Genomic DNA, 16620 nt, shown 5'->3' with positions numbered 1-16620 from the left:
AAAATATTACAAAACTTCGCCCCGCCCACTTCCGCCCCCACAAAGGACGAAAATCTGTTGTTCTGCAACGCAGAATCATAGATAATGACTATATCTATCAGATTGCTGAATCTGGATCAGATCGGATCATTTTTGTAGCCAAAAGCAAGAAATTAATTTGCAGTGGCCACGCAGCGCCCGACGTCACGCTCAGACTGATTTTCTGTCTCTCTCGCACGCACTCTTTGTCGTGTGGTTCAATATTAGCGGCGTCTGCCGCAGGAGAGCCATACTGACTTAGTATCGGGTATAACTGTAGAGTTGCGGTGTACGCAGCAACTCACAACGTTCCCCTCGTTTTTATATATTTTTTCGATCGATTGTGTTAACTTACACACTTGAGTCTCCGTTCGCTTTTGTGTTTCTTGATCCGTTGGGACTGCTTTATTTTGGACTTTAAACCACGGCAACGGTCGATTCGCTGCAAAATTCTAATCAAAAAAACACAATGCGAATTTGTTCAACTTGTTCTTTTGCCTTTCTATGTACACACATACACTAATGAGTCTATGCCATTTTTTTAGCACTGCTTTTCACTAAGCACCAAACAATGTTTATTGTTTCTCACTGTTTCTGTTTTATACTGTTTCTGGGTGAATTGGTGTCTGGGCCCATAACCTGTTAAAGTTATTTTATTTGTAAGACAGCAGAAGATCAGTATACAGAATTATATGTGCTTCCGAGTAACATACGCAAGAGACAGACGCCGAAAAAAGAATATCGATATGAGAACATCGATATGCAGCAGGGCACATGCGCAGTGTTGTTAGAGATCAATATCTAATTATCGTGGCGGTCACTTTGAACAGTCATTATCTACGATTCTGCGTTTTTAGTTTTCTCGAATCTGCAATATTGTGGATGCAACAGATTTTCGTTCTTTGTGGGGGCGGTAGGTGGTGTGGCGAAATTTGGACACGAAACGGTCAAGGTCCGATATCACAGGAGTGTGGATACCAAATTTGGTTGCTCTGGCTCTTATAGGTTCTGAGATCCTTGAACTCATATTTTGCGATTGGCAAAACCGACCATGAAACCTGTGTGTTAGAGAGAGACAGAGCGAGAAAGAATGAAATTGTTTTCTTGATTCTGGCTATAATAATTACACGATCTGGTTGAGATTTTACACTCTAGATTATATAGTCATTCTCTACGATTTTGCGTTTTTGGTTTTATCGTATCTTTAAAAATGTGGATGCCACAGATTTTCGTCCTTTGTGGGGGCGGAAGTGGGCGGAGCGAAGTTTTGAAATATTTTTGTAGCAGTGACATATCACAGAAGTCTGGATCCAAAACATCGTTGCTCTAGCTCTTATAGTCTTTGAGCACTAGGCGCTGAAGGGGACGGACAGACGGACGGACGGACGGACGGACAGACGGACAGACGGACAGACGGACAGACGGACAGACAGACAGGGCTCGGCTATTCATGCTGATCAAGAATATATATACTTTATGGGGTCGGAAACGATTCCTTCTGGACGTTACACACATCCACTTTTACCACAAATCTAATATACCCCAATACTCATTTTGAGTATCGGGTATAAAAATCGTAGTCCGCTCTCGAATGCCTACAAAAATTACGCATACTTTCAGGCGCACGCTGAGGGCCACAACATCTTCTATGACTTTCTGGGCTGGTTCATGATATTCTACACGGAAGCCACGAGCATCATTGTGAACGTTGTTGTGTCTCTGCTGGCCCTTATGGCCATTGGCATCTCGTTGTACTTCATGTCCGTGCGCTCCGGATGCAGCTGGAAGGGAGTCCTGCTGCGCTACGCGATCACCATTGGCATGCAGCTCGCCGCCCTCGCTCTGGCCGTGGGCCTCGCACTGCTCGTTGCCGTCTTTATGGATAGGGTGATACGCTCGATGACTTGGTTCACCTCCACCTGGACGATCTTTGGCCTCTACCTGGCGCCGATCATCTTCGGAATGAGCATCCTGCCAGCCCTGTATCTGGAGAAGACGAAACGCGATCCCCTAGTCCTGGGGTTCCGCATCCAGCTGTTCATGCACTCGCACTGCTTCTGGCTGATCGTGATCATGGTTACGCTGGCGGGACTGAGCATTCGATCGGCCTACTTGATAATGCTCTATGTGCTCTTCGATATAGTTGCTTTGATTGTGAACTTGGTCACCAAGTGTCACCGCAAAGGTAAGTAGAAAACTTAAAGGAAACTTAAAACTATTTCCATCCTTCGACAGCCTATTTGTTTGCCATTGCTGTCACGGTCTGTCAGATCCTTCCGTTCGTCTACTTCACCTATTTGTGCACGGCGGCTCTCCTAACTCTGATGCACATGCAGGGACGCTTTTTTGGTTATTTTGCTGGTTATTTTCCCTCATGTTTGCGTGTTTTATTGTAAGTGCAAATTGGATCGCTTGTGCCTGACTTGCGGCTAAGAGAACTCCTTCCTAGGTTCCACTGATCATGTTCTTCCGCAAGACGAGAACGATTGTGCTCTGCTTCCTCGGGATTACCATTCTGTTCATTGTAATCGCCGTCACGAATGCCGGATTCCCCTACAAGGAGAAAACCTCAGCGCAGCGCTACTCATTGATCGTAAGTGATACCTTAATCGCTACTTATCCCGTATGGATCTGATCGTGGCCCTTTCTTAGCATGCACATCGTCGGCTACATAACGCGGATGGCACCACTCGCATGGACGAATCAGAATGGCCCCAAGATCGACACTGAGTGGACCCGACCACATGGGCATCTTCATGAATATGAAAAATGATGCCAAGCTGGTTGACTGGTCCTTCAACGACACTCTCGTTCGGGAGAAGGCAGAACCACCGTACATGGTGTACTTCTCCTACGGACTGGACAACAGTTCCCTAGAGTTTACTATCGACGTTGAGGTGAGCTCCATCCACATTTAATGTTATTCCATATTTAATAAGTATGTGGCCTAACAAACCAATTTATTGCTTGCAGAAGACAACTTCGACATTCGATACTCCCACTCTGGAGATTGGCATTGGCGGACACTGGGTTAATCAGGATATAACTGCCATTGGAAGGCTGAGCAAATACATAGATCGATTTCCCTCGTATGCCTACATACAGGGCTGGGTTGGGACCTGGTATTTCTAAGGGGAATTACTCACAAGAAGAGATTGGGTTTGCTTTACTAATTGTAGTCATTAAGCGTTATCGATTAACTGTATAGAATCTGATAAAAAGTATATATATTTTATTAAACCATTAAACCTACGAATACTACAAATATAATGGAACGTCTTTTTGAGTGTTTGTTTTGGTAAATTATGCATTCCATTCCCCGGTTGGAAAGGCATGTTCGTGAAATGAAAAGTGTTTACTTAAGGCGTACGAAACAGGGCCAATATAAACAACAGGTGGTACGGTGGAAGCAATTAGCCACAAAAATATTATTCCAATAGGACTATCTGTTAAATTGTAGCTAGAAAACCACTAACGCACATGCTTAAGGCCCAGTCTATCTTCATTTCGAGACCGGGGATAGCTCCGCTCGGAAGACGCTATCCAAAACCTACGAGATTACACACTTCATACTCATAGTATATATGTAGAGTGTCTATGATAGAGAGCACTGCTACAAGAAACAGTATAGGCTCTTATAAAAAGCTTAAAATAAACACACAGAGCCCACGAAATTCCAGATTAAATAGTCGAATAAGCATCGCCCATGGTGATGATGATGAGGCTGAGAGAGATCACATCTCAGTTGGATTGTTCATGCCCAACGGAGATGTGGAGAGCCCTGCGTACGCGATTAGGTTCTTTCGAGAGCGAGGTGAGGTGACTTTTGGTGATTAGTGATTTAATGGGCCCGTCCACAAGGTACAATTGTGATATCAAAATTTATATATTCGAATAAGTGTTTGCATCATTTGATTAACAATATGTGAGCAGCTTTGAGGTCTGGGCTCAGAAATGGAACATAGGCATCAACAGCAGCAAATGTGCTAATGTTACTGTTGCTACGAGAACACTTTCTTGCGGAGGCATTAATATGCTGGGTTCCACACTTACGCACAAGAGCTCGTACAAATACCTGGGTGTTGTACTCGACAGGTCACTAAATTTCAAAACCCATACTACCATGGTTCGACAGTCTGTGATGGCGAAAGCGGGAAAGATGGCGTGGCTACTTGCACCAAGAAATAAGCTATCGCTGTACAGCAAAGTCACGATATACAAGTCCATCCTCAGCCCCATATGGAAATACGCACTTCAAGTTTACGGCATCGCGTCAAAAACCAACTTAAATAAAATTAGAGTTGCTCAGTCAAAAATTCTACGACGAATATGCAATGCTCCATGGTACATACGAAACAGCGACATCGAGAGGGACCTAAAGGTTCCCAAAGTGGGCGATGTTATACAATTACATGCAGCAAGGTACTTGCAACGACTTGGTGGTCACCCTAATGCGCTAGCCAGACGTCTAATTAACCCGCCAAGGAAAAGAAGACTCAAAAGGAGTCATCCACTGGATCTCCCTACTAGATCCCTCCTATAACATCTCATTAACTTTTTGTAAATATTCTAAATAATGTATGTACCTACTCCATATATGTAACATTAAGTTTAAGTATGTATCTCCTGTGATCAATTGTTTTTCCCCTTAAATGTAAAACTAGATTAAGTTGCCACGAAAGGTAGCAGTAAACTTGTTTACAATAAAATACAAATTTTCCACATGAAAAAAAAAAAAAAAAAAAAAAAAAATCATTTGATTAGCTTAAGTGTCTGATATTAGTGCCATAAATCGGTTATCAAATTTATAAACTCAATTAGAGAATATGCATACATTTGTTCAAAGTTTGTTAATCGTGTATCCAATTGATTTTATGCCTCGCCTATGTGAAGATATTCGCCAGGCCCCAAATGATTTACATGCATGTGCAAATACTCGTACATACATATTTATGTATGTGTGTATATACTCGGAATATAATAGGAAACAATAGATGTTAAGTTGCGGTGGTCTGGTTTAGAGCCATAAAGATCTCCTATCTGTGAAGAAAGGAGCGGAGGTGATTGAGATAAGGTCATTCAATTGATATCAGCAATTATACAAGTAATGGTTATAAAAGCATAAATCTCTTGTTTATAGAAGAGGGCTGTTTGAAAAGTCCTCTAAGAATGGATGACGGATTTTTTTTGGTTATTGTTCGGATATAGTTCTCCAGGATATTGTTCTATGGCTATCCGGATTCAAGAAAGGAAAGCCTGGATGGGTGTAATGGCAAACTATCCCGTTATTTGGAAATTAATTTCGTTTTGCTCATCATTTAAAGCTGTTTTCATTATAGCCACCCTCGTTTCGATGAGACTAGTATCCAAGAAAACCTAATATAAATACATCCATGAGCACATATCAACGTAGCACATACAATAAATTCATTTGTATCATGGAGTATTCAATTGGGTCCCCTTGGTTTTTGGCGGATATAAAAGGAATTGACGTTGGGTTTAGGGCAACTAGTCCCATTCTGGAGGGTTCAGTGTGCAGAGCTGTAGCTACAGAAAGGGGAAATGGGTGACAAGGACAAGCTTGTAAGGGACACTTGGAAAACTGACATTTTCCGTTTCCACTAAATATTCGGGGATATTTCTCTTGCAGATTTCTGACGAACCCGTCGAGGCTGGTTTGCTGTCGCCGAAGAATGCCAGGAAACAGGAGCAGACCTCCAGAGGTCCCTGGTTCATGGCCAGCGGCTTCCTTCTGTTTTGGCTGCTCCTCTTCTTTGCCGTAGTGGTGCCACTCTTCTACCGCCTGCCCGCGGCCATGACCATCGAGGATGCCTCCAAGGGTGTGTTTATTGCCGAGCGTGCACAGGGTAATCTCTACGAGTTTGAGAAAATCGGACCCAAAGTGGTGGGCAGCGATGGAAATGAGAACAAGACCGTACAGTTCCTGCTCAAAGAATTAGCGCTGATTGAGGCAAATGTCCTGGACGAGTACTTTGACATTGAAATTGGCCTCCAGATTGTCTCCGGCTCCTACATTCATTGAACTATGGTCAACATGTACCAGGCGGTGCAGAATATCGTCGTTAAGCTGAGCCCCAAAAACTTGACCAGCGACACCTACCTCCTGGTCAACTCCCACTTCGACTCAAAGCCCACTAGCCCTTCGGCCGGCGATGCCGGTCAAATGGTTGTCACAATCCTGGAGGTGCTCCGCGTGATGTCCTCTACCAAGCAAACCTTCGAGCATCCAATTGTCTTTCTGCTCAACGGTGCCGAGGAGAATCCCCTACAAGCCTCCCACAACTTCATCACCCAACACAAATGGGCCTCCAAGTGCACGTAAGCAATGCAACATGACTCCCAAGCTAACAGAGCAATCAATAACACAGACGACTCCCCACGTTACAGGGTACCCATCAATTTGGATGCAGCTGGCAGCGGAGGTCGCGAGATTCACTTCCAGACTGGACCCAACCATCCCTGGCTTGTAAACGTAAGCAGCCCTGAAGCCGCTGCCATCTGAGGCAACGATTCTATACCACGATTTTCAATACTACATGACTACATGACGAATGCCAAGCATCCAAACGCGACCTCCATGGCTGAGGAAATTTTCGAAACGGGTATCCTGCCCTCAGACACGGACTTCACCATATTTACAAAATATAGTAAACTCGTCGGTTAGAATGACAGCAACAACAGCAACCGAAAAACTTTCAACTAAATAACGACAAATATATTCGATTCCTTGCTCTAGGTCTGGATATAGCCCAGTGCATCAACGGCTACACGTATCACACCAAGTACGATCGCTTCGATGTCATTCCACGCACTTCTATTTAGAACAGAGAATGAATATGAGAATGTTCTCAGCTTGGTCCGCGGCCTCTCTAATGCCACAGAGTTGCATGATCCGGAGGTAAGTTGATCCAGCCCAACCGAGAAAATTCTCCTCATATATTTGAACTTATATCAGGCATACGCCTCGGGACACGCCGTCTTCTTCGACGTCCTGGGACTGTACTTCATCAGCTACTCGCAGAGCACTGGTGTGATCCTCAACTATGCCGTGGCTGGAGCTACCATTGTCCTGATCTTTGTATCAGTGTGGCGCACAGCGAGTGTCTCCAATGTCTCCACAGGCCACATTGTTGGCTTGTTCATCCTGATTTTGGTGGTACAGATCATTGGTTTTGTGCTCGGCCTGGGAATGCCCGTTGTGGTCGCCTATTTGTTCGACATGTACGGCCTCTCTCTCACCTACTTCGCCACTCCGGCGCTGATGATCGGCATATATGTGTTCCCCAATCTCCTCGGACTTAGTTTGCCCTCGTTCATCTACTTGAAGCTGCAACGGAGTGTAAGTAGATTGGATACCATTCATATATGTTTGGGACTAAATACATGTCATTTTTTTTGCAGGAGAAGATTTCTTTTGCACATCAACTGTAAAAGGTGCTGCATGGACACGCGATTGTCCTGGCCATTCTCGGCATTGGAATAACTTACTACGTCCTGCGATCCGCCTACGTGATAACATGGACGCTCATCTTTTACGTGGTTCCCCTAACTATCAACCTGCTGACGACTCTGCACGATCGCGGCTTCTCCTGGACGGACGTCGTGAAGATTGTCCAGATCGTTCCCTTCCGGTACAACAGCTATCTGTTTTACACTTTCCTGGTTATCCTCAGTGCAATGATGGGCCGATTCGGCAGGTCGACAAACCCCGATCTGATTATCTCTGCTCTGAATGCCTTGGGAACTATTCTTGCTATGGGCTTTTTGGTAATGACTCTTTTTATGAGCTTTCTACAGTTATCTAACGATGCAGTATCATGTAGATTCCCCTTATCAACGTCTTTCGCCGACCAAGTATGATGCTTTTTCGCCCTGCTGGCCGTAAGTGCCCTGAGCATCTACACAGCCAGCTCCACCCAACTCGGATTCCCCTATCGCCCCAAGACCAATGTAGAGAGAGTGCCATACCTGGTGAGTACTTACTGGATAGTGGCATCTCCTGGACATTCCATTATAGCTAAGTAATTACATTTCCAGCAAGTGCGACGAACCTTCTACGAGTACGATGAGTCCGTCAGCAAGGAAGACTCCGGCTACCTGTTCAACTTCCAGGATCTCCGGGGACCTGCTCCCCTGAAGGGTACCAAGGCGAACCTAACTGGCTTGGCTAGCATCGAGGCGGATTGCGCCAAGTACATGATGTGTGGCTATCCTCTATACGATCACCGGTGGGTGAAGAACCGTCTAAAGGGAATGTGGCTGCCGCGCGAAACACCCGTCGAAACCCCATCGGTGCCCGCTTTCGAGCTTCTGAACAAGACCTTGCTGGAGGACGGAAAGACGGTGCGGCTCGAGTTCAGGGCGGAGGTTACCGATCACACCAGTGTGTTCATCCAGCCCTACGAAGACGTGGCCGTAACCAACTGGTCCTTCCCGATCAATTACATTGGACAGCAGACGACTTATCACATCTACTTCGCGCATGGCAAGGATAATACGGCACTTTCATTCTTCATTGAACTTTATGTAAGTGTTCGGCGGATGGAGTACAGTTTGGAGTCCATTTTAATTTCTGCATTGTCAACCATTACCACAGAAACCCGATGGCGACTTCAACGTGCCCGTATGCCAGGTGGGAGTGTCTCATCATTTCATTGGCGACGAAGGCCATGAGCTCAGCCAGAAGTTTGCGAAATCCTTCCCGTCCTATGCGGCGCTGGTTCAATGGCCCACCTCCTACCGGCAATTCACTTACTGAGTGTTTTCCTTCTGCCTGTATTATTGTAAGACCCCTCTACAGTAGAGCGCAGACTGTCCATTAAAGCAATCGTCCATCCCGAACTTCAGCTGTTGGTCAGACAACGCACCTTGCCTTGTCGTAGACCAATTGAAACACCAATTATTCTTGTCACAAAATAAAAATATGATGAACACACCCCGTGCAATCAAGCCCTAAATCAATCGTGATAAAAATCTGCGCCATAAACGTTTTATTACAGATTTAACCAATTATACGATTATATTGGAGGAATTACAGTCAATACTGGATTTTTCTAAGTGAAAATCTTACATCTGGGATCTCATCTGAGCAGCCCAGCCTCAGATATTGTTTTGCGAGCTGAAATACTTTGTTATACTTCATTAAGAAGATTTGATCTCCGGTTACCAATTGGTGGAATATTCCAAGACAAGGTTTGGCATAATAAATTTGATTATCAAGCGGCGATTGGGATAAGTTTTCTCGAGTACGTGCTCCAGTAATTGAAAGGCGGCAGATTAGTACTTGGTGCACTTGACGCCCACGCCGCATATATAAGAGTATCTCGACCTTTTCTTTAGGCAAGCAGTTTTATTCCTGACAGCGGCCAGTGTGTATCTGCAAAATACTAAGGTGATGGGAGACAAGGACAAGCTCGTTAGGAAACCCCTTTCGTTTCCCCTATTATATTTATGAATATGCACAATTCACAAATTGGCAGATCTCTGACGAGGAGTCCGTTCAGGACAAGGCGGCGATTGCCGAAAAGGTAGCCAAACTGGCAGTGAAGGCCAATCGCCCCTGGTACTTTGCAGCGGGAGTCCTCCTCTTCTGGGCCACGCTCTTCCTGGCCATCGCCGTGCCGCTCTTCTATCGCCTGCCCACACCTCTGACGGTTCACGATACCAACCAGGACGTATTCATTGCGGAGCGGGCCCACAAGACATTAGCCGGTCTTGCCAACATTGGCACGAAATTGGTCGGCAGTCAAGGAAATGAGGTCTATACGTTGCAGTTCCTGCTAGCTGAACTGGAGCTGATCAAGCAGCAAGTCCTGCTGGAATACTACGACATTGAGATCGACGTTCAAATTGCCTCGGGCTCCTACATTCATTGGACCATGATCAACATGTACCAGGGAGTGCAGAATATCGTCATCAAGCTTAGCCCCAAGGGTTCCACCAGCGAAACCTACCTTTTGGTCAACAGCCACTTTGACTCGAAGCCCACTAGTCCGTCGGTGGGCGATGCTGGACACATGGTCACCACTATGTTGAAGGTGCTGCGGGTGATCTCCACAAGCAAGCAATCATTCCAACATCCGATTGTATTTCTTCTAAACGGAGCCGAGGAGAATCCCCTACAAGCCTCGCATGCCTTCATCACCCAACACAAATGGGCTCCATTCTGCAAGTAAGCAATCCATCCCTTGATCCCAGCGATTACTAAAGAGTTAAGATACCATATTGTTTAATTACAGGGCCGTCATCAACCTAGATGCCGCTGGAACTGGTGGTCGCGAGATTCTCTTCCAGAGTGGCCCCTACAATTCCTGGCTTTTAAAGGTAACTGTTCCGTCAAAACATTTCCCCAAAGGGCACTAAGTGTACATACCAAATTTGTTACAGTACTACAAAGAGAGCGCCAAGCATCCGTTTGGAACCACCATGGGCGACGAAATCTTCCAAACGGGTCTCCTGCCCTCAGACACAGATTTCGCCATTTTCAACACCTATGAAAACCTCGTGGGCAAGTCCAAAGAAACATCTGTACGTGGTATTTGGTTTTCAGATATGATTTGCTCCCCAAAAAGGGTTCGACCTTGCCCAGTGCATCAATGGCTTCGTATACCACACCAAGTACGATGAATTGGACGTGATCCCTCAGGGTGCCCTTCAGAATACGGGCGATAATATCCTCAATCTGGTGAGGGCCTAGTCAAACGCCCCAGAGCTCTACGATACTGAGGTGGGTCCCACTGCAGTACAGTACAAAAGGTGTCTGAACGGATCTAATAATCTATCAATTTTTGTAGGCCTCTGCTTCAGGACACGCCATCTTCTTTGACTTTCTGGGCATGTTCTTCATCAGCTATTTGTCCAGCAATGGCGAGTATCTGAACTATGGAGTGGCTGGTGCCGCCATTATCTTGATATTTGTATCCTTGTGGCGCATAGCGGCAGTCTCGAATGTCTCGCAGGAGGATGTAAAGCAGTGGGCTATCCTGGTGCTGGTGATTCAAGTCATCGCCTTCGTTCTTGGCCTGGCACGCCATTGTTGTGGCGTACGCTCTTGATCTCTACGGAAAGTCGCTAAGCTACTATAGCAGTCCCCTACTGGTTGTCGGTCTGTTCGTGTGCCCAAGTCTCGTGGGACTGAGCTTGCCCTCCACCATCTACTACACACTGTACCGTAATGTAAGTGTCCACTGGCATCCATTAGCTGCCACTTACCAAGTATTCACTCTATTTATACGTTCTATCGTAGAGCAAGGTCTCCTTTGCCCACTACATCCAGCTGGCGCTGCACGGACACGCTGTTGTCCTGGCCGTTCTCGGGGTCGCATTAACATTCTATGGCTTGCGATCCGCCTACGTTATAACATGGACGCTCATCTTTTACGTGATCAACTTGCTGACGACTCTCCACGATCGCGGCTACGCCTGGACAACCATCCTTAAGCTATTCCAGATCTTCCCGTTCCTGTACAATAGCTACCCCTTCTACAAATTCGTGGTTGTGCTCACTCCTATGATGGGACGCTATGGAATGTAAGCAATGCGAAGCCACTAGCTGCAATGGCTTCCTAACCAACCTGTCTCATCCCATTTTAGGGCAACCAACCCGGACTTGACTGTCTCTGCCTTGACTGCACTGGGCACCATATTGTCAATGGGCTTTTTGGTATGTTGCCCTGTCCCTCTACAGTACTGATCAGTGATCACCTTCTATAACTGTATCATTAACTCTACAGATTTTGCTTGTGAACATGTTCCGCCGACCGAGCATTGTTTTTGTCATTCTGCTGGCCGTAAGTGCCCTATCTATATTCGCTGCCACCTCCACCGATATCGGGTTTCCCTATCGTCCAAAGACCAACGTGGAGCGGATCAACTACTTGGTTCGTTCACTATCTTAATCTACGGCAATATTTGACACATTTAAAATTCGATTACAGCAAGTGAGGCGAGTGTTTTACGAGTACGACGGAACAGTCAGCTGGGAAGACTCCGGATACGCGTTCTATTTCCAGGACCGACGTGGGCCAACTCCCTTGGAGGAAAGCGGCATGCCCCTAAAGGGCTTGGTGAGCCTCGAATCGAACTGCACCGAGCGCATGATGTGCGGGGTTCCGCTGTATGATCATCGTTGGGTTAAGAGTCGCCTAAATATAATGAGGCAACCGCGTGAGCAGCCAGCGTCAGCGATTATTGAACATTCACCATTCATAGATTACAGAGATTCCGGATTGGCAACAGTTGTTGGGTTGCGGTGGGTCTGAAACTGTAAAGATCGTGTTTATCAAAAGATAGAAATCGGAGCATTAAATTTGTATAATCATATACAGGTTTTAGTTATTACCGAATGGGGGAAAAACGAGAAGAACAATAATGCGATAAATGTACACCAAATTGAGTTTTTAATGACTTTAAAGCATATGGAATGATATGTCGCTTTTCGGGGAAGTATTTAAAAGCAACTGGCGTTTTTCGCTCAGTCTCGTCTGGGAAAAAAAAAGACCAACATGGGCGACAAGGAACAACTTGTAAAGACCATTTCCTAAAAACAACAATAATCCGTTTTCTTAACCACATTTCCATTGTATTTCCTTCAGATATTAGACGAACGCGTCGAGTCGGCGTCTCCTAAAAATACTAAAAAACAGGAGAAGGATTGCAAAATTCCCTGGTACATGGCCAGCGGCTTCCTTCTGTTCTGGGCGCTCCTCTTCTTTGCCGTAGTGATGCCACTCTTCTACCTCCTGCCCGCGGCCCTCACCATCGAGGATATCTCAAAGGGAGGATTCATTGCCGAACGCGCACAGGCTAACCTTTACGACTTTGCAAATATCGGCACGAAAGTGGTAGGCAGCGATGGAAATGAGAACAAGACTGTCAAGTTTCTGTTGAAGGAGTTGGCGCTGATTGAAGACCAGATTGCTTCTGGCTCCTACATCAAGTGGGAATTGGTCAACATGTATCAGGCGGTGCAGAATATTGTCGTTAAGCTGACCCCCAAGAACTGCACCAGTGAAAACTACCTCCTGGTCAACAGTCACTTCGATTCACAGCCGACAAGTCCCTCTGCTGGCGACGAAGGCCACATGGTTGTCACGATCCTTGAGGTGCTTCGAGTAATCGCCACCACGAAGCAAACGTTCGAGCATCCAATCATTTTTTTGATTAACGGCTCCGAGGAGAACTCTTTTCAGGCCTCATCTTCATCTCCCAGGCTTCATCTCCCAGCACAAATGGGCTCCATTCTGCAAGTAAGCTACGGCATAATTACATTTTGGTGTGACATTATAATCCAACGATATATCTAATGTTAGCAGGGTTGTCATCAACCTGGATGCAGCTGGCAGTGGAGGACGCGAGATTATTTTCCAGACTGGACCCAATAACCCTTGGCTCGTAGACGTAAATAATCTGGGAAAGCCCTTCCATGCCTAAGATTCTTATTTCTGTCTACTTTCTGTTCTATTGCAGTACTACAAGTAGAACGCCAAGCATCCGTTCTCCACCACCATGGCTGAGGAAATCTTTCAAACGGGGCTCATCCCATCGGACACTGATTTCGTAATATTCCGCACATATGGAAACCTTATTGGTACGCACCTGTGAAAAACAGTTGTGACAACTTAACTACGAGAGACATAACATATCCTTTTCTCTCCTCAGGATTGGACATAGGACAGTGCTTCAATGGTTACGTCTATCACACCCGATACGATCGCGTCGACGTTATCCCCAGGGCTTCTCTTCAGAATACAGTCGACAATGTTCTCGCCATTGTGCGAGCTTTTTCCAATGCTACAGAGCTCCACAATACCACGGTAAGACAACAATTAACAAAGCCTTGACAAATTATAAGAACATTGTCGTCACAGGCAAACCCTTCAGGGAACACAATCTTCTTCGACGTCCTGGGACTGAACTTCATCAGCTACTCGGAGAGCAATGGCATCATCTTCAACTATGCCGTGGCTGGAACTACCATTGTCCTGATCTTTGTGTCCTTGTGGCGCACCGCAAGCGTGTCCAATGTCTCCGCCGGACACGTCGTCGGCTGGTTCATTCTGATTATCGTACTCCAGGTCATTGCTTTACTGCTTGGCCTACTACTTACGGCCTCTCCCTCACCTACTAGAGCACTCCAGCGCTCCTGATCGGCCGTTATGTGTGCCCGACTCTCATCGGTCTCAGTTTACCCTCTTTCGTCTACTTGAAGCTGCAACGGGATGTGAGTAGCAACCACACAGGTTATATACAACTTGACTTTATCCATCCATCTATTTAGGAAAAGGTTTCTTTTGCGAAGCAACTGCAGCTGGTGTTGCATGGACACGCCACTATCCTGGCCATCCTCGGCATTGGACTCACGCTCTATGGACTGCGTACCACCTACATCGTCACGTGGACACTTACGATCGCGGCTTTGCCTGGACGGCCGCCATGAAAGTCGTCCAAGTCATCCCGTTCCTGTACAACAGCTATCTCTTCTACACATTCATTGTGGTGCTAACCCCCATGATGGGTCGCTTTGGCCTGTAAGTAATGTCTGACGGTTTTGTGGGATAATTTCTCCTTCAACCCCTCACTTTTTAGATCTACCAATCCAGACTTGATTGTTTCTGCCTTGACTGCATTGGGAACTATTTTCTCCTTGGACTTTTTGGTACGTTATTCTGCTGCTGTACGCCACAGCCAGTATGTAAAACCATTTAAATTTCTCCTCAGGTTCTGCTTGTGCATATGTCACGGCGCTCCAGTCTCATTTTCCTCGGCTTGCTGGCTGTGACTGCCTTAACTGTATACATTTCATCTTCCACCCAAATCGGATTCCCCTACCGTCCCAAGACCAACGTGCAGCGAGTCCCATATTTGGTAAGTATTTTTAAAAATTAGGTTTATTCCTTAAATTATGTCACTCTTTAATCCTGGTTGCAGTACGATGGAACAGTCAGCAAGGACGAGTCCGGATATCTGTTCAATTTCCAGGATCGTCGTGGGGCTGCTCCCCTGAAGGCAACCAAGGTGAACCTTACTGGCTTGATCAGCATGGCATCAGACTGCAAGACGCACAGGCTATGTGGCATGCCTCTGTACGATCACCGCTGGGTGGAAAGTCACGAAAATGGCATGTGGCTGCCGCGGGAGCAGCCCGTCGAGACACCGTCGGTGCCGGTTTTGGAGCTGCTAAGCAAAACGGTGCTGCCCAATAACAAAACATTACGGTTCGAGTTTAATTTGACGTGTCCGGATCACACGAGTTTGTTCATTCAGCCGTACGAAGACGTGACCGTTAGCAACTGGTCGTTCCTGCTCAGCTACACGGCACAGTACACCCCTCCGTACCATATATACTTCTCATATGGTATAGATAATGCACCATTGAACTTCTTCATGGAGCTTACGGTAAGGAATTCATCGTTCATGAACTTTTAATGAAAACTTCCTAAGCTTGTGTCCTTCCTACGCTTCCCACAGAAATCCGATGAGGACTTCGATGTACCTCTGTTCCAGCTGGGAATATCGGCACAGTATATGCATACTGAAGGCGATGATCTGAGTAGGAAATTCGCTGCATCATTCCCTTCATATGCGGCGATTGTTCAGTGGCCAGCTATATATCAGAGATATATATATTAATATATATATATATATATAATACGAGTATAAATATTTTGAATATTAAATCTGAGATTTATATGCAAGTATATTGAGCTAGTTTATTTCTAATATATATCGACTTGAAAGGAAATTGGCATTCTTTACTTGGTACAAACGTATTGGGAAAGAATTTCCATCTTTCCATATGTATAATACCCTATGTGAGGACTGAAAATATTGATTGTATACTTCTATATAGTGACATATCCATAATTCCCCACATCCCATACACATTATGTTTATGTACAATTCATCCACCCCATCCACACAAGTAACAGGACCCCACTCAAGAATCAATAACTGTTTCTTCCCATACTCCAAGCTAGGGCCCCCCATAATATAAGCAATGGACCACATTGTTTCATCAACATTAGAATCACGCCACTCTCGAGAAGTCGATTCTTTAGAATCACGCCACTCATGAGGACCAATCAAAGCTAGACATAAAACCAAGGAGTATCACATTCCTAGCTCCGTCATGTAATGCAACACCGATCGCCAGCAGTGGATGCCTTTCATCAAAGCCGACGCATCCCCAAATATCGATCCAGGCACGTACGCCACCGACACGAAGATGCAGCCGAGGAAAGCAACGCCCGAAGCCAGAGTCGGGAGTTCCAAGAGAAGGTCTCATGGAAACTAGCCAGCAGCAGAGAGATCTGTTCCGTTTGAGACAAGCAGACGTAAAGTTAAGTCGGGGAATTCAACCAATCTTGTGACATAAAGAAATTAAGTACTAAAAATAAAATCTTTTTTAAAAACTAAATTTCAAGTTGCGGATATTTAACTGGCGCAGCCGGTAGGATTTCGTTTAAAATTAACTCCTATATTTCGGTAATGGTCAGCTTGTGTAATTTCTAATTACTGTGATCACGTAATCCCGGTATCGTTAATAAAATTGTGAAATCCGCCAAAGAACCTATGTGTTAC

At 45.6% G+C, this 16620-nt stretch overlaps 1 protein-coding gene and 3 pseudogenes across 1 annotated transcript; all 4 read left to right on the top strand.

The window, feature by feature from the left end:
• Positions 1-1686: 1686 nt before the first annotated feature.
• Positions 1687-2748, top strand: LOC117190381 (endoplasmic reticulum metallopeptidase 1-like). The gene is made up of 4 exons (XM_033395462.1): positions 1687-2203; positions 2254-2402; positions 2468-2611; positions 2671-2748. The coding sequence occupies exons 1-4, from the start codon at positions 1687-1689 to the stop codon at positions 2746-2748; spliced, it is 888 nt and encodes a 295-aa protein (XP_033251353.1).
• Positions 2749-5530: 2782 nt separating this feature from the next.
• On the top strand, positions 5531-8849 carry LOC117192101 (annotated as a pseudogene).
• A 545-nt stretch (positions 8850-9394) lies between these two features.
• LOC117189822 lies at positions 9395-12339 on the top strand (annotated as a pseudogene).
• Positions 12340-12542: 203 nt separating this feature from the next.
• Positions 12543-15669, top strand: LOC108160862 (annotated as a pseudogene).
• Positions 15670-16620: the final 951 nt, after the last annotated feature.

Source organism: Drosophila miranda, assembly GCF_003369915.1.
Source record: "Drosophila miranda strain MSH22 chromosome Y unlocalized genomic scaffold, D.miranda_PacBio2.1 Contig_Y1_pilon, whole genome shotgun sequence".
NCBI classification, from domain to species: Eukaryota; Metazoa; Arthropoda; class Insecta; order Diptera; family Drosophilidae; genus Drosophila; species Drosophila miranda.
Note: the sequence above shows the minus strand (reverse complement) of the source record. Positions and strands in the feature narration are given on the sequence as shown.